The 18,611-nt window shown below is 38.0% G+C and overlaps 1 protein-coding gene across 1 annotated transcript in view; it reads right to left on the reverse strand.

Moving 5' to 3' along the window:
* Lnpep (leucyl and cystinyl aminopeptidase) overlaps positions 1 to 18,611 on the reverse strand; it is an 87,019-nt gene that overhangs the window by 34,863 nt on the left and 33,545 nt on the right. The window contains exons 2-6 of the mRNA XM_055615972.1: positions 16,944 to 17,784; positions 11,591 to 11,729; positions 10,306 to 10,437; positions 2,277 to 2,397; positions 1,524 to 1,678 (exon numbers count right to left, since the gene is read on the reverse strand). Of these exons, the coding sequence (XP_055471947.1) occupies positions 1,524 to 1,678; positions 2,277 to 2,397; positions 10,306 to 10,437; positions 11,591 to 11,729; positions 16,944 to 17,784 (1,388 nt within the window). The remainder of the gene's footprint in view (positions 1 to 1,523; positions 1,679 to 2,276; positions 2,398 to 10,305; positions 10,438 to 11,590; positions 11,730 to 16,943; positions 17,785 to 18,611) is intronic.

An 18,611-nucleotide genomic window follows, 5' to 3' on the forward strand; every position in this document is an offset into this window, starting at 1 on the left:
GATCTCAGCACCCATGTCACAAGTCACCGTGTCATTCTCCACAAACGTCTGCACTCCCAGTTTGAGGGAGGTACACGCATGCAATTGCTGAGGTTTGCTGACGCCCACCTCACTAAGAGGTGAGTGTAGAGAGCGATGGAGGATGACAGCTGACACACTCCTCTGTCCTCCACAGGTGTGCACACGTGCTCATACATTCATGCAGGCAGAGCACACATATGCACATGTACACACACAAATAAACAGATTTCTTTTAAACATACTTGCAATAAAATGTCTTACGGTATGCAAATTTGTCAACGTGGTCTGGGGTTTATTTCACAAAAATAAGCAAAAAATAAGATTATTAATAAAACAAAACAAAACTTTGGAGAGTTGTAATCATTGATTTTTCAATGACATTATTTTTAAAAAAATCTGTTTAACAGGAAGATAAGATATAAGCCCTAAACAAAAGAAAAAATAAAGAGACATATTCTAAGTGGTAATGAGTAGTCTCAGAAATAACAGCGTTAAAAGAAATCTCAAAAAAGACAACTTTTTCTTCAGCTCACTTAAGTATATGCTTAACATATCAATTTGCCAAGAAGTTCTTATAAGGGTCAGAGGCATCTACAAATGATGTTTGATTCAGAGTTAACTGGCGATGGGACTTTCTAGTTGTCTTTCAAGTACTGCCACTTCATAGCTTCTAAAACCATGAAAAAGCATCTTGATCCCAGAGCACAACAAAGATAATGTGTTGGGAATGGTGATGTTCATGAACAATTTTTTTTTCTTTTTTCCATCTTATACAAAAAATTCCTTCTCTCCAAAGGAGAGAAATCTCCTTCTCCACATCAATTAAGAATTCAGTTCTAGCAGGAAACAGAAAAAGGAATTTAGTCCTGACAACTGTGATTCAAGAATTGTTACAAAGCTGGATGTGGTAGCCCACACCTGCAATCTGGTATCCCAGAGTTGAGGCAGGAGTAACACATAAGGGAGATAGTGTAAGTGAGGGGGCAAGTTCTATCCTACAAGCTTACACTAAGCATCTGGCAGTTGCTAGATTTGACACAGATATGTATTCTTAAGGGAAGTGCTATTCCAGGGTTAGATAATTTAACTCGGTGATATAGCACTGTCTAGCAAACACAAAGTCCTGGGCTTGGTCCCAGCTCTGGGGTCATAAAAAAGATAATCTGAAGATACAATTATTCTTCAAGGCTCGATGGTACCACTTAATAGCTGGGTGAGTTTGAACAAGTCATTTCTTAGCGCTAAGTCTTAGTTTCTCTACCTGTAAAATGGGATTACCACTCACCTTAGGACATTCATGAGATGAGATAATGGATGTGAAAATGACTTAAATGTAAAATCTTAGCAGATAATATTTTCTGTTGTCATTAAGTTTGTTTTTAAAATGCATCATTTTAATATAATAGCAATACTAAAACCACAGAAATATAACATACTTAGTACTAGACAGGTATTTACTAAAATTCTAGGGAGTAATATATAATGGCACTGCTTGGTAATACCTGATGTGCCAGCTCATGAGCAATGATTTTAGTGACCAGTTTTCTATCTGCTACTGAAGAAGTGGTGTTGTCATACAGAAGTGTCTCTTCTCGGAATGTAAGCAGGCCCCAATTTTCCATTGCTCCTGCTTCAAAGTCAGGAATGGCCACCAAATCTGGACATGACAAGAAAGAAGAGATCAGCTTCTCATCTAAGTAACTCCCCAAGTCAAGATGCTTTGCCCAATAAGGACAGTGGGATCTTTCATGATCTTTAACATGCAGAATTGTCCTTTTCCTAGATCTAAATGCTCTGTACCTGATGCCAGCTGAGAAAGACTTGATCAAACCCTTTTATGATCAACAATTCCTCTGTACCATTAAAAAAGACAAAAATACCCTATTCCCTTCCAGATGAATCAGATTAGGGTAAGCAAGACAGAGGCAAGTTGGACTCCATAACATTCTTCAGAATCAGAATCACACTCAACAGAACTTAAATCTTCTTGCTTTCAGGGGATCCCAGTATGTACTTTTTAATCATTTGAATCACAAATTTATTGGAAGTTAGAGTCTATCAAACTCCAGATGGAGCCTTAAGCAAATTTCTATAACCCCATAAACTTTTAAGTTGTCTAAATAATTTAAAGTCTAAGTTCAGACACATGTAGATTGTTTTAAAATTTGACAAAACTGTTTTTCTAAAATATCATTTGTGAAGCACATCTTCATTATAAATGGCAATAAAAATCAAAGGCACTATTTAATTCTTACCTAATTTCTTAAGTGGGTATTGAATTTCAAAATAATTTTGGTAAAACTCAAGGAGCTTTACAGTTGTGTCCAAGGCATGGTGAACTTGAGCAATCTTTTCTGGTACAGCATATATAGAAACCTAAGGAGAAACATAATCCATGATGTAAACATCAGACAGGTAAAAATTAAAATGACATGGGACTCAGCTGAGTACTGTTAGGACCAGCAAATTCTTATAATTCTGCCATCCACACAGAACAAGTTATTCACATCCACACTTACCAAAAAAAAAAAAAAAAAAAAAAATTGCCTAACGTTTTATTCTTTTTAAGCTTTACCAATATCTCAAATAAATTACTGTGGCACATCTCAAAGCAAATTATAATGCTGCATTCTTGCACTCCTATGACCTCTGAGTGCTCTTACTTGTGAAGTATGAAGACAAGTTACATGCAGCACAGAACTAAGGTGTTAATCCTTTTGGTACCTATTACTGTTAACTCTCATCCAGTAGGCACTAACTACTAGCAAATAAACATTAACAAGTTGTTGGCTTGCTTTTATGAATCATGTAATATAAAAATAATCATATAAGATGCCTCACTATGATTCAGTCTCACCTTGCTCATTCACTTCAGGCTACGCACTCAGGAGGAAATCACACAGGTTGCTTAACTACCTATGCTTTCTACCTTCACTTGGAAGATTAATGTATAGTTTCAGCACATATGGTATGATTATAAAAGAAACTGAAATTTGACCAAGGGATGCAATTATTCTCAATCATGGAATACAATTAGGAGAAGAGTAGCTTGAATTTTATCTTTCCTTTCCACCTCTTTTTCTTTTCCTTAAAAGAACACATGCTTTTAACTTTTTAATACACATATATCATGCTCATTATATTTATAGTAACCTTATTCTAAAAAAATAATAAAACAGTAGAAAATAAGCAAAGAGAATAATGTGCCTTGGCAGAAATGTCCTTTGCCCTTCTGTGGTCTGAGGGATTTAAACTATGGCCCATGCATATTCAGCCAGCTTTCCACCACTGAGCTATTTCCCCAGACCTCTTTTTACTTTTTATTTAGACACAGGGTCTCATTAAATTCTCTAGACTCATCCAGGTCTTTCTATCTCCCCCTTCTTCTATAAGATTCTCTGGACTCTGACCAAAGTTTGACTATAAGTCTCAGCATCTGCTTTGATACCTGCTGGGTAGAGTCTTTCTGAGGCCCTCTGTGGTGAGCTCCTATCCTGTTCCATATCTTCTCCCACTTCCGATGTCTATCCAGTTTTCCCTTCTGAATGAGGATTAAGCATCTTCCCTAGGGTCATCCTTGTTGTTTAGCTTCTTTAGGACTATAGATTTAGTATGTTTACCCTATATTATATGTCTAATATCTACTTATAAGTTAGTATACACCATGTGTGTCTTTCTGCTTCTAGGTTACCTCACTAAGGATGATCTTTTCTAGTTCCCACCATTTGCCTGCAAAGTTCATGATTTCCTTATTTTTAATAGCTGAGTAGTATTCCATTGTGTAAATATACTACACTTTCTGTATCCATTCCTCCAGTAAGGACCTAAAACTCCTGCTCAGATGTAGCCCATGGACTCAGCCTCCAAGTGGGTTCCCTAGTAAGGGGTACAGGGGCTGTCTCTGACATGAACTCAGTGGCACACTCTCTGATCACTTCCCCCTGGGGGATGCAGTCTTACCAGGCCACAGAGGAAGATGATGCAGCCAGCCCTGATGAGATCAGATAGAAGGGGAGAAGGACCTCCCCTATCAGTGGAATAGGGGAGGGGCATAGGGAGAGAAGAGGAGGAGAGGGTAGGAGGAGATGAGGAGGAAGGCTACAGCCAGGATACAAAGTGAATAAACTGTAATGAAAAAGTAAATAAATACATAAGTAAATGAATCAATAAGTAATTCTCTAGGCTTGGTTCTGAACTCATGTGGTAGCTCAGGCATGTCTTGAGCCTGAGATCCTTGTACCCCACCATTCTGAGTTGGTGGATTATAGGTATTCATTATCATGCACACAAGAGGAAAGATGTCTTAGACAACATTTTGGGTTGGGTAAGCAAACACTACTTACTACTGTATGGGGTTTGTGGTATAGCTCTGTGGTAGAGGAGATGGTTAGCAAGCCTAAGGCTCTGGGTTCAAACTTAATAAAAAAATTAAGAAAAAAAGATAGGCAAAACAAATATTCTAGTTACTGTCAAATGAAAGCCCATGGGTAATTAAGCCTTGATAGTTATAGCCTAATGCTTTCTTGTTATCTCTTGCAAGAACCCTTTAAGAGATTTCTATAACTACAACTATGAAAGTCCCTGGCTCCTCACAGCAAGGAGTTCTTAATGATGAAAGAATAGAGGATTTGGTAGGTTTAACCTGTCTGTGCCTTAAAGTATTAAGTTCAAAACTAGCTAACAACAGCAGGACCAAACTTTTTTAAATTTTAATTTTTTTTCACAATTTATTCATTATATATCCTCATTGAAGCCCTCTCCTTCAACTCCCCCCAGTCACACCCTCCCTCCCTATTTCCCCCTATCTCCTTCCCCTAGTCCACTGAAAGGGGGAGTTCTCCTCTTTTACCATCTGCCCATAGATTATCAAGTCTCATCATGATGGTATGGATCTCTTCCTCTCTGGCCTGGTATGGCTGCATCACCAGGGGGAAGTGATCAAGGAGCAGGCAACGGAGTTCATGACAGAGGTAGCCCCTGCTCCTCTTACTTGGGAATCCACATGCAGACTGAGGTGCCAATCAGCTACATCTGAGCACGGGGTCTAGGAAGCAGGACCAAACTTTATCACCCAATGAAAATCAGTAATAGGGCCTGAAGGAGCTAAAGAACACACTCACCTTCCAAAACAGAATAATTGAGCATACTGCATAAAGCCAGAGTTCCTGACATAAAGAATGTCTTGAATCTCTTCCTAATGACTGATTAGATGAACTAGAAAGGAATGATATCAAATGTCCAATGTGTACCAGGATGTTTAAAAGACACTTGGGATTTGTCCTGGCTAGTTTAATGTCAACTTGACAAAAACCAGAGTCATCTGAAAGGAGGGAACCTCAATTGAGTAAATGCTGCTGTAAGATCCAGCTGTAAGAATTTTCTTAATTAATGATTGATGGGGTAGAGCCCAGACCCTGGTAGGTGGTGCTATTCCTGGGCTGGTGGTCTTGGGTTCTATAAAAACAGGCTGAGTAAAGCCATAGAAACAAACCAGTAAGCAACATTTCCCCATGGCTTCTGCATCAGCTCCTATTTCCAGAATTCTTCCTGTTTGAGTTCCTGTCCTGACTTCCTTCAGTGATGAACAGTGTTGTACAAATGTAGGTCAAATAAACCCTTTCCTCCCCAAGTATCTTTGGTCATGGTGGTTCATCACAGTAATAATAACCCTAACTAAGACAGGACAGAAATTACTTTAGAAATCTTGCTAAAAATCATGTTAGTGAGTAAATTAACATTATAGCTATATTGATAGTACTGTTCAGAGCTCTAGTTAAGTGCTACATGTCAGATGTGATACTCATATCTGGCTGATTAAACTGATTCTAACAACTAGCCCAACTATAGCAAAAACAAATGCAGGAAGCAAGGAAAAAAAACAAAAATCATAAGAAAAGCATGAAACAGAATTTTTCACAATTGGCTTACAAATTTCCAGTTAATTCTGACATGCCTAAGAAGGAAAGAAAAATCCTTTTTTTTTTGACCAAGTGGATCTTTCACCTTCTACTAAAGAAAAAAGTTTAAGGGATAAAATCTGCAGGAGAGAAAGGAGAGGGTTATGTCTGGGATGTAAAATAAATAAATAAAATTTAAAATAAGGGATAAAATCTGAAACATAAAAGGTATCGGGGGAGTGTTACTAATACTGAACCTAGGGCTTAGCTAATGTCCAGTGAACTGGACTATATCTCTAAGTCCTGTTTTTTCTTTGAGGTTTTGATATAAAAGCAGAATTCATTAATAAACAGGAATATAGTATTCCACAGTCATTGATTAAAATAAGTTTATTAGTCAACTCTACCTCTTTATTCCTGAACCTTGTTAAACAGACTTACTATCTAAATTCCCATCAAATTACCAACACAATTCTTTACAGACCTGGAAAGAAAAATTCTCAACTTCATATGGAATATCAAGAAACCCAGAATTGCTAAAACAATCCTCTACAATAAAAGATCTTCTGGCGGTATCTCCATCCCTGATCTCAAGCTGTACTATAGAACAACAGTAATAAAAACTGCATGGTACTGGAATAGAAACGGAATGGTGGATCAATGCAACTGAACAGAAGACCCAGAAATAAACCCACACACTTATGGACACCTGATCTTTGACAAAGATGCCAAAACCATACAATGGAAAAAAGATAGCATCTTCAACAAATGGTGCTGGTCTAACAGGATGTCTACATGTGGAAAAATGCAAATAGATCCATACTTATCACCCTGCACAAAACTGAAGTCCAAGTGGATCAAAGACCTCAACATAAAACCAGACACATTAAATCGGTTAGAAGAAAAAGTGGGGAATACCCTTGAACTCATTGGCACAGGAGACAACTTCCTGAACAGAATACCAACAGCACAGGCTCTAAGAGCAACAATCAATAAATGGGACCTCATGAAACTGAAAAGTTTCTATAAAGGAAAAGACATTGTTGTCAAAACAAAACAACTGCCTACAGATTGGGAAAGAATCTTCACCAACCCTTTATCTGACAGAGGACTCATATTCAGTATATAGAAAGAAGTAAAGAAGCTGAAAAGCAGCAAACCAAGTAATCCAATTAAAAAATGGGGAACAGAGCTAAACAGAGAACTCTCTGTAGAGGAATATCAAATGGTAGAGAAACACTTAAAGAAATGCTCTACGTCATTAGCCATTAGGGAAATGCAAATCAAAATGACCCTGAGATTTCACCTTACATTCATCAGAATGGCCAAGATGAAAAACTCAAGGGACAACACATGCTGGAGAGGTTGTGGAGAAAGGGGAACCCTTCTTCACTGCTGGTGGGAATGTAAACTTGTACAACCACTCTGGAAATCAATCTGGAGCTTTCTCAGACAAGTAGGAATAGTGCTTCCTCAAGATCCAGCCATACCACTCCTAGGCATATATCCAAAAGGGGCTCAAGTACACAATAAGGACATTTGCTCAACCATGTTTATAGCAGCTTTATTTGTAATAGCCAGAAGCTGGAAACAGCCCAGATGCCCCTCAACTGAAGAATGGATGCAGAAATTGTGGTACATCTACACAATGGAATATTACTCAGCAATGAAAAATAAGGAAATCATGAAATTTGCAGGTAAATGGTGGGACATGGAAAGGATCATCCTGAGTGAGCTGTCCCAGAAGCAGAAAGACTCACACGGTATATATACTCACTCATATAGACATATAACATAGGATAAACCTACTAAAATCTGTACATCTAAAGAAACTAATCAAGAGAGAGGACCCTGACTAAAATGCTCAATTCCCATCCGAAAGGCAAAGAGGATGGACATCAGAAGAAGAAAATAGGGAACAAGCTAGGAACCTGTCACAGAGGGCCTCTGAAAGGCTCTGCCCTGCAGACTATTAAAGCAGATGCTGAGACTTATGGCCAACTGTTGGGCAGAGTACATTAAGTAAGAAGTGGGAAAGAGTAAGAGCTGGAAATGATGGGAACCCCACAAGGAGAGCAACAGAACCAGAAAATTTGAACACAGGGGTCTTCCCAGAGACCCATACTCCAACCAAGTACCAGGCATGGAGATAACCTAGAACCCCTGCACAGATGTAGTCCATGGCAGTTTAGTGTCCAAATGGGTTCCATAGTAATGGGAAGAGGGACTGCCTCTGACATAATCTGATTGGCCTGCTCTTTGATCACCTCCCCCTGAGTGGGGAACAGCCTTACCAGGCCACAGAAGATGACAGTGCAGCCACTCCTGACGTGATCTGATAGACTAAGATCAGAAGGAAGGAGAGGAGGACCTCCCCTATCAGTGGACTTGGGGAGAGGCATGCGTGAAGAAAGGGGAGGGAGGGTAGGACTGGGAGGGGAGGAGAGAGGGGCTCATGGGGGGGATACAAAGTGAATAAAGAGTAATTAATAAAATAAAATTCAATTAAAACAAAACAAAAAATATTACATAAGAGAAGCTGTTTTTCAACTTCTTAAATGACAAAAATCCTTCACTACCTTCTAAGTTTTAGATTTCTGGCTGCAACACCTATCCAAGTTACTGATATCAGCAATATACAATGTGGAGAGTAAAACTGTCTTCTACTGGCTCTGTGGTCCTAGGTCAATCACTTAAGCTCTCGGAGACACTCTCCCATCAGTGATATGGGACTAGTGCTGTGGCCCTCTTCTTTTTATGAAATAAAGATGTTTATAATGATTTCCTAGTACAGCTGCTAACACAAAACATATATCCATTTCCTAATAAAAAAGAAGAAAAATAGTAAAACTATTATTTAAATAAGATTACATCTCTTGGTGTGCAAAAGATTCAACAATATATGGAGAAAGGGAATGTGTACTCTACTTATATGTGTCTGCGTAATACATGTATTTGTGTAGATGGCTTTCCTTTTCTGTGTGTGTCTGTGTATGACATTACAGCCCTAGAAAGGAGATGCGGAGGGGATTGCAATGCAGTCTCTTCAGGAGATTAGTGCTAATAATTGTGAGGGATCAATTCCATGCCAAGGTCTCATTCTTAAACCGTGCTGATGCCTAATACAGATGAATAAAAGCCTCTGCCCATCCACCTAAAAAAGCTGTATGAAACTTTCTTAAACTTTCATCCCGACATCAAGCATACATAAGGATGAGTTACATATGTGATAACAAACTATAACACTAGGAGAGATAGAAGACTTCACACTAGAGCAACTGAAAATACTGCTGAGTTTATAAAAGGTCTTAGTATCAAAATGATGAATTTTAGTGTAATTCTACAGACAATACCTAGCTTACATCGTAGATGGGCAGGGGGTAAGGTTATGAAAGGTAAGTAAAAGAAACTATTATCTATCATCAGTGCTTATATCTCTACTATAAAATAAAAATTCAAATCAACCTGTTTGTACATAGATATTAATGACAAAAGCAAAAGCATTATTAAACCATAAATTATGAGTAAACGAAAATAAACTAGGCCCTTAAGTTAAACAATTGTACACATTCTCTATGAATAAACTAAACCAGGATTTTTTTTTTTTTCTTCTTGTTTTGGGGGACTGAAACTAGAGTCTTACACATGTTTAAAAACACTATAGCCTAGCTCCTAATATATATATATATATTTCTCTCTGTAGCCTTGGCTGTCCTGGACTTGCTTTATAAAGCAGGCTGCCCTGAACTCACAGAGAACCACCTGCACATGCGTCTCTGAGTGCTGGGATTACAGGTGTGCACCACTGTATCTGGCTTTTTTTTTTTTAAATAATTTATTTTACTTTTTATTTTATGTGTGAAGGTGTCAGATTCCTTGGAATTGGTGGTACAAACGGTTATAAGCTGCCATGTGGGTGCTGGGAATTGAACCCGGGTCCATTTGGAAGAACAGACAGTGCTCTTAACCACTGAGCCATCTCTCCAGCCCCTGGCTTTTTTTTTTTTTTTAAAGAGTAATCATCTCATTTTTTTATAGCAAATACAATATGATACCCACTAGCCACACAAACTACTATTAACTCTTAAAGCATGACAAGTAGAGACTCTTAAACCTAAGAGTGATATAAAATTACTGACCATCATATTCCACAGTACAGTTCTAGAAATGTTGTCTTACTATAATTTTCTTATAAAAGAAGAAACTTAAAAACGATTGACTTTCAGGTATTAAATGGATAACAGTAAATTATGAGTTAAATAACAGTGGCATTTCCAGTATAAAATGTTAGAGTCTGATATAAAAGCTTCTCTTCATGAGGCAGCCACCATAAACCACCGCTAGCTTACTATAAACAGGCTTTCAGAGCATTAGTACACCAACATACCAGGGTTCCATTTACATCCTGACTCAGGTTCTGCATCTCCCCTACAATGAAAGCAACCAGGTATGTGCTCATTTTCACACTTTCAGAAAACTCATCCTGGATAAGTCCTTCTTCTGCAGGGACTGATGACTTCTATAGCCAAAGGAAAAAAGATGACAGTTTTGTAATTAAAAGAATCAATGACAAACTAAAAAACTCATACAGGTAATAGTTGCACATTTTAATCTTTCAACACAAATTTCTGGAGGGCATAGCCCTGGTTTTAGTTTCATCTACCACACTTGATCAAGAAGACACAAAGTAATGAGAACCTCAACATTACTCTCAATATATTCAAGTTACAGGGAGCATTTTAAAATTATAGCATAACTGAAATCCTTCCCTGACCACAGAACCTTAGGATCACTGACTTCAAGAAGGAACTGTAACTAAGATATCCCCTAACATGATCTAGTGCTCCATGGAGGATTCCAGGAAAATGAAATCAAAGGCGTTAAGTCTCAAGAGAAGTCTGCAACAGACTAAAGGTGGAGAAATACCAGAAACTCTTGGAATTCACTAACCATCAATCAGGTTTTTACTCTGGGTTACTAGACAAGTAGGTGCCCACCTCTTTAAGAGATTGATTAAGGTGAAGAGTTGGGCTATGAGTGGGGCTGTGACAATGAAAAATCATGTTATTTGTTGTCTATGGGGATAGACTGCATTACCTTCTGGCTATAGCTCCTCTTCACCTCTAGCCATACATGTTCTAGGAAGCACTACACAGGCTGCACAAAACCAGTCAGGTAGACACAAAAGGAACCCAAGTTCTGTTTAGCAGAACTTCTTGTTGTTAACCCTAATACCTCCCACACAGTAAACATCCAAGAAAGAAGCTCCTCTTCTTGTTGTCTATTTCCACATGAAAACAATCCAAAGTTTCATTTGCCAAAACCAAGAATAATCACAATTCCATACTGTTAACACTGCTTAAAAGAGCAAATACACTATGTCTGAAGTAATTTCCTGGGCTTGCACTAGTTCACAGTATTCTTATTTGTGCAACTGGAGAGCAGGAAGACACCTACCCATGCATTCTAAGTCCTGCAGGGTCTCTTTCCTTCCTCAAGTGCTCCTCAGACTTACAAAGTCCTTTTTTTTCCATTTTTATTTAATTATTTCAGAAAGAATATATATTTACATATGATTCTAAATACTCCTACCAATAGTACAGTAAAAAGGAATCCAACTGTTCTCAGAGATAAGAGATCTATCCAAAGATTTTACCTTCATGTCACAGTACCTTAGGCATATTTGATAACGCAGTGTGGTGCTCGTTCCTTGTGATCTTGATGATAAAAGTGGCCTTAAATGCTGGTTCATCAAAACAAGGAAAAGCAGATCTCGCTGCCAGAGGTTCAAACTGAGTTGCTGCAAAGTACCTAAAAACAAATGCATATGCAATGCCACAGTTATGGAGTGCCTACTACTCGACAGGACACCCTGCCAACTGCCGGAGGCATAGAAACAAATACATTACAATTTCAGACTTTAAAGGACCCACGATTAACTAAGGCAGGCAGAGGACTAGAGTGGACAGAATTTTCTAATAGGCTTCAAATCGTATCCTAACAGTGAAAGCACATTAGTGGGATCAAATGGCATGAAACAAATTCTGCTGAAGCTGAACACTGTAAAGAAACGAGTACCAAGAATCCCTGCTAAAGTATAGAACTGAAAAGTGCCCTTGAGAAAGAGGACAGCACAAGGCAAGAAGGCAGCATGCGTCTATATGCTGTGGCAGCTGCTGGGCGTGGTGGGATTCACAAAGGCAGGCTCTTAAAGGGTCCATAGGGAGGATTGTCATTATTTGCTACTAGGCATATGGGTTTGCAACACTGCATCTCAAATCTACAACATGCATTTTCATGAAAATAAAAAAAGTTGTTCTTTAACAGTGTTCTGTTTTCCTTTTTCTCTTTTTCAGAGATGATCAGAAATGTTTTTCTCCCTTCCACACCACAACAGCAGCAGTTAAGACTGTAATACTTACAGAAGTCCTGAATTACAGGTCATGTGAAAAGCCACCCCCACCAAAAAAAAAAAAAAAAAAAGCAAGGGCTAATGATAGATTCTTAAGCCCCCTTCTTTTACCAGCTTATATACACCAGCCACAGGCACTCTGGTCTTGGCACCTTCTGTTCCTCAGTCCTTAGACTCCACTTTTAGAAGATAAACAGGAAAGAGGGAATTGGGTTTGGAGTCTACATTTATTAACCTTATGATTCTGTTAAGTCTATAACCTATATCTCAGTTTTGTATATTATATATTATGACTGGGATATGATTACCTGCACCAAGTCCAGGGTTTTGTAAGAATCCAGGAAAACTTTACATAAAACAAAACATTTGTATACTATGTAGGTGGTTTTATATATATGCATATTACTAATACTAGGTAACTACAACTTTATCCCATACTTAAAATGACCATGCCTTCTGATAAGGCTGGGCCCAGGAAAGGCAGAATTAACTTCATGTCATATTTCCATGCTATTTCTAACATTCATTCCTTTTGGTCACCCACTGCCAACATTCTTACCTAATAAACAGAACAGTTTAATTATATCCCTATTACTCAAATTAGGCGAGCTATTTATGGAAAAAAAGTGACATCATAATGTTCTCTGTTTGAGATCAGATCTCAAATAGCCCAAATTGGCCTCATATTCACTATCTACAATCCCCCCAACACACACACCTTGAATTTCTGATCCTCCTGCCTCTACCTCCCAAGTGCTGGGACTGTGAGTGCATTCTATCACACCTGACTATAGATACTAACATTCTAAGATAAAACAAGCAAATTTTAAAAAATTCCTTAAATTATTATTAAAGCAATGTAACAACTATCTCACACAAATCTTTGAGAGGGTTACTTTTTGAAGATACTTTATTCTAAATATCTGATGCCTATTCTTTCCTTGTGACCGTTTTCTTTCAGAAACACTTGTTACAACATTTCCTCAAGCCTATTTAAAGACAGGAATTAGCTGAGAGTTGAGCAAGAGAATCCCAAGCACTGGCCAAAATAATGTGTAAAAGAAAAGAAGTGTGAACTAGGAAAGTAGTTCAGTGCAGTGAAGAGGTTTGAGTTCCCTCTCTGCTACCTGTCAGCCCTGTGAGACTATTATTACTTTACGCATATTTTTTCTTGGTATTGTGAATATATTAGTGAATATATTCTTACTGAGACAGGGTAGAAGACTAAAGAAATATAAAGTGTTTTGAGCAGTTTCTAGCACTTTAGTTCCCAATAAGTACTGGCTACTGTTATCCTTAGTTTTAGGGAATAGAGTTCACCGTGATAGGAAAGTAAGGGCTGTGAGAGAAAACAAAGGCCAGATAAAGAAGATCTTCAAAATGTTACCAACAAGAACTGTGGAAGGACTGTACACCAAAGGCCATCATGAACACCTCTACTAGCAGAAACAAGTGCAAAGACAAGAATGGGCATAGATTACGTTGGTAACAGTGTGGAAAGTAGGTAAAGTTTCCTGACCACAAGCAGTGTCTATTCAAAGCATATGACATTTACAGACATTGTGATTTTCCAGGCAACTATAGCACTGGTGGCATAGTGATGAGAATAGATGCCTTCCAAGCTACAAGGAATGCATCCCCCAATCACTTTATCAGTTTAAATACTTATTCTAACTGTAGTGGGGGTAGAATAAAAATCTCTGTCAAAATAAAGCAAAATTGTAAGGCATACACAAAATTGCTTAGGATTAATAGTTTTCAGATATCCTGAAGGTAAGAATAATCTAAACTTTATTCTTTATCAAGAAACAATCATGTGGGGTCTTCACTTTAACAGGCAGGTAACTAAACTTAGAGTCTGTTTGTTCCAAAATTTCAGTTTAAGATATTATTTTAAATTCGAATTCTTACTTTCAAGGACCCACATTTTTCTAGCATGTGTCATAACTCAATCCAGCCCATGCCAAGAATTTACATATGCTCATACTAAATTTCACTGGATTCTACTGTACAATATCATTTTTCCCATTATGTAGCAAAGGTCCAAAATTTCCAGGAAATAACCAGATTAGATGAGATAGCTCTGAGCCGTCTCTCGGAGTCCTGTTTCCATTATTAACTCACCATTTCATTCATTCATTCATTCATTTGGTTTTTCATGACAGAGTTTCTCTGTGTAGCCTTGGCCATCCTGGAACTTGTTCTGTAGAGCAGGCTGACCTCAAAATCTAAGTCATTGTTTCATAACGTGAGTGGTGTGTGTGTGTGTGTGTGTGTGTGTGTGTGTGTGTGTGTCTATCTACCTACACATCATCTCTATCTATATATGTTGATCATTCTACATATAAAATGTGTAATGCAAATAGGGTATTAAATACTATATTTCCTAGGGATAATAGCGATTACAAACCAAGAACTAAAGCTAAAATCTCCAAGGCTACTATTTCAATCACAGATTTGTGATCAGTTTTAGAGAATCATTCAACTAAATAATCAACAACTAAAATATACAGACTGCAAGATATTTGTTTAAAAAGTGAAAAAAATAATTTATCTGACATTCATAGTAGTTGCAAAAATCTAACCATGTTTCAAATTTAAATTATCAGTGTAAAATTCTCAAATGTATGTGAAAAACAGATACAGAATTTGATGTAAAAAGAAAATTACAGCAGTTTTTGATTCTTAATTTTCAACAGAGTGCTGCAGCTTTGTATTAGAAATCTGTTTAGTACTTTGACTAAGAAAGAAGAGAAATAATTTTTTCCATTGACAAAAGCTAAGAAAGAAAATGCCACACATACATACCTCTCTTTGATTTTTTTCAAGACAGTGTTTCTCTGTGTAGCCTTGGCTGTCCTGAAACTCACTTTGTAGAAGCTGGCCTCGCAGAGATTTGCCTGCCTCTGACTCCTGAGTGTTGGGATTAAAGGCATATGCCACCATACCTACCCTGAAAATGGCCATTCTATGGCTAATTAAACATGTCTTGGGTGGAGAAAAAAGAACTAACGTTTTTATTTTCAGTTGGTGAAATTACTCTTTTAAGATTATTTTTTCTTTCAATAAATTGAAAAAAAAATCTCTGAAACACTGAACATAACAATAAGAATATATTAATATATGTTAGCCAAATGGCCAGTGTCAGTATTTCTTAAACTGGTCTACAGAGTATTATAAGAGCATTCTCTGCTAACATAAAACACATACAGAAGTTAGTATGATGTGGAAAGGATAGGAGCTCTACAAGGACCAAACATATCTGGGCACAGGGTCTTTTCTGAGACTGACACTCAACCAAGGACCATCTATGGATATAACCTAGAACTTCTGCTCGGATGTGGCCCATGGGTTTTCCAAAGTAAGGGGAACACGGACTATTTCTAACAGGATTTCAAGGGCAGGCTGTTTGACACCCCCCCCCCCCCCGGGGAGGAGCAGTCTGCTAGGCCACAGAGGAGGACTTTGCAGCCAGCCCTGAAGATACCTGATAAAACAGGGTCAGATGAAAGGGGAGGAGGTCCTCCCCTATCAGTAGACTTGGAAAGGGGCAGGGAGGAGACCAGGGAGGGAGTGTGGGGTTGGGGAGGGAATGAGGGAGCGGGATACAGCTGGGACACAGAGTTAACAAAATGTAACTAAAAAAAAAATAATAATAATAAAAAAAAATAAAAAAAATAAAACACATACAAATAGTGCACAGATGAGACATGACACTATCATTATATACAAATATTCTATAGAAATATACACAACGTCTTTAATAAAATTCAGTTATGATATGACCATGAAGATTAAACTTCAGAGTATGATTCAAATAGGCTGTGGAATACTCTTATATTTTGTCCCTCCCACCACCTTTTTTTTTTTTTTTTTTTTTCTGAGACAGGGTTTCTCTGTGTAGCTCTGGCTGTCCAGGACTTGCTTTTTAGAACAGGCTGGCCTTGAACTCAGAGATCGGCCTGCGTCTGCCTCCTGAGTGCTGGGATTACAGGTGTGTACCATTACTGCCCAGCTTCACCTTTTTTTTTTTTTTTTTTTTTGAGGTGGATACTTTCCTACACTTTTAAAGTTTCCACACTCAAACTAGCATTTTTAAAAGAACCAGGGGGCTGGAGAGATGACTCAGCAGTTAAGGGTACTGACTGCTCTGCCAGAGGACCCAGGTTCAAATCCCAGCACCCATATGGCAGCTCACAATTGTCTGTACTCCAAGATCTGATATCTCATATAGACATATACCTAGGCAAAACACCAATGCACATAAAATAAAAGTAGTTTTTTTAAAAGTAAACCAGTAAAGATTAAGGACACTAAGAATGATATATTCAGTATGCCACATTTCACACCCTCTTTCTCCAACTCCTTAAAGCCCTTCAGGTCAGAAAAATAGCCCATATCCCCAACTCTGCCTCCTGTAGCTTCATGGAAGGAAGGCAATTAATACTCATCTCATAAAACATGAAAAGCCCAAGAGAAGTATATTCTTCCATATTACCATTCTATTTTGCACATAACTTTCTAAATATAAAACCTCTATGCCAAAGGATCTCCATTTCAGAAGTTACATGCAGAAGAGCATAGAACAAGAACCATTTCGGAGTTTTACATACTTTTTCTCGTTATTTGTATCTGTGTAGGTGATGCCATAAAACCCATAGTAAGAGTTAGATATATTTGCTGAATACTCTATCTTCAAGGTATAATTGTGCCCTGCTAGAAGGGGTTCAGGGGCCACAATAGCGATTTGTTCATGATATGGGTATTCCAGGAATTCAACTTGTTTTTCTTGACTTGAAACTGCTGACATAAATGTCACTCTTGAAATATTATGTCCTGTGCTATGGAGAATGATATTCCATGTGGCTTGAAGAGCCTGAAGTGAAATTGTCACAGAGCCCCTGAATGTCATTGATGTTAGGTTTGGATGTAGGCTGAGTTCATAGCGCTGAGGAATGACGGCAGTGGGAAGCCTAATTTGTGCCCACGGAAACAATTTCCCATTTGTGGCAATTGGCTGGATTAGGCCTGCTGACTGGTTAGTTTTGTGGCAGCCTTCTTTGGTAAAGGTACATCTAGGCAGTAGATAAATCACCATGATTATAGAGACAGCAACCACAATGACAAAAACACAGATAATTAAGGTCCTGGCAGAGGGTACTGAACAAGTCCCATCTGGACTCTGCCTGTAGCCAGTTGCACTGTTCCGAAGTCCTGAGCTTCTGTTCATAAAGGACATGCCCAGCAGCTTTGCAGATGACTCATAATCCTCTTCATCCTCATCCATCTCATGCTCACCAAGACCTCGCACCAGCAGCCTTGAACCCCGGGGCTCATATTCAACTTCATCAGGTTCCAGAGGATGTAAACAAGGTTCTTTGGCTAAATCTACCACATCTGGTTCTTCTTCAAACATGCTATTTTCAATCATATTCCTTGGAAGCTGAAGTCGATCTACAAAATTAAGACAAAAAGATAAGACCAAAGTGGTGGAAAGCTCATAATACAATGCTTCTTGGAAACACAAAACTTGATTTTTTACTCACCTGATTTTTTAATCACTAAGAATTATTTCCATTTTAAAGCTATTTGAATTAAATAGAGGCTTTATGGAATTTTTGGGTTATTCATTAAAAACTCAAGTATGTATAAAAAAAGCACACTACAGACATTACTCAAAATCAACAACAAAAACAAAAAAAATTACTAAGTAGGCTAATATTAAAGAAAGAGGGTATAAAGATAATTGTTTTTCTAGTTATAATTCTGTCACAGATTTTTCATTGTTGATGGTCACTAAATACATAAAAATATATCTGAGTGAAAAAAAATGGCTATTATACCTGCATAGAAGCTTACTCAGATGTATATAGGCTTGAGGCCTGGCTAATTTTGGTGTGTGATATATATTTTATTTTATTTTTTCTTTTAATAATAAAAGTATATTAATTTTTTTTAAACAACTGTGATTTCATAGTACTTTTCTTAATACAGGCCTACTAAACACCCTGAATCCCTGGCTTGCCTTTAGAGGATATCACTCTGGCCATCCCTGAACAGTTAGGAGTCAGTGGGATCAAAGACAATGTACTCAGTGTCTTTCTTCTGGGTCTGGACACCAGAAGCCCAGAATTCTTGACCAAATACTGCAAACCAGGTTGTAAGACCTGTACAGGTCTCCTTCCTCCTGAGTTCCATTCTCCCTCAGGTAAATCACAAACTGGTCTGCTTGCTTCTAGGCTCATCAAGAGAAAGGGCTATTGTTTTTCTCAGGAGAAAAA

The sequence above is a fragment of the Psammomys obesus genome, unplaced genomic scaffold (assembly GCF_907164565.1).
Source record: "Psammomys obesus unplaced genomic scaffold, mPsaObe1.curated_primary_1811, whole genome shotgun sequence".
NCBI lineage: Eukaryota > Metazoa > Chordata > Mammalia > Rodentia > Muridae > Psammomys > Psammomys obesus.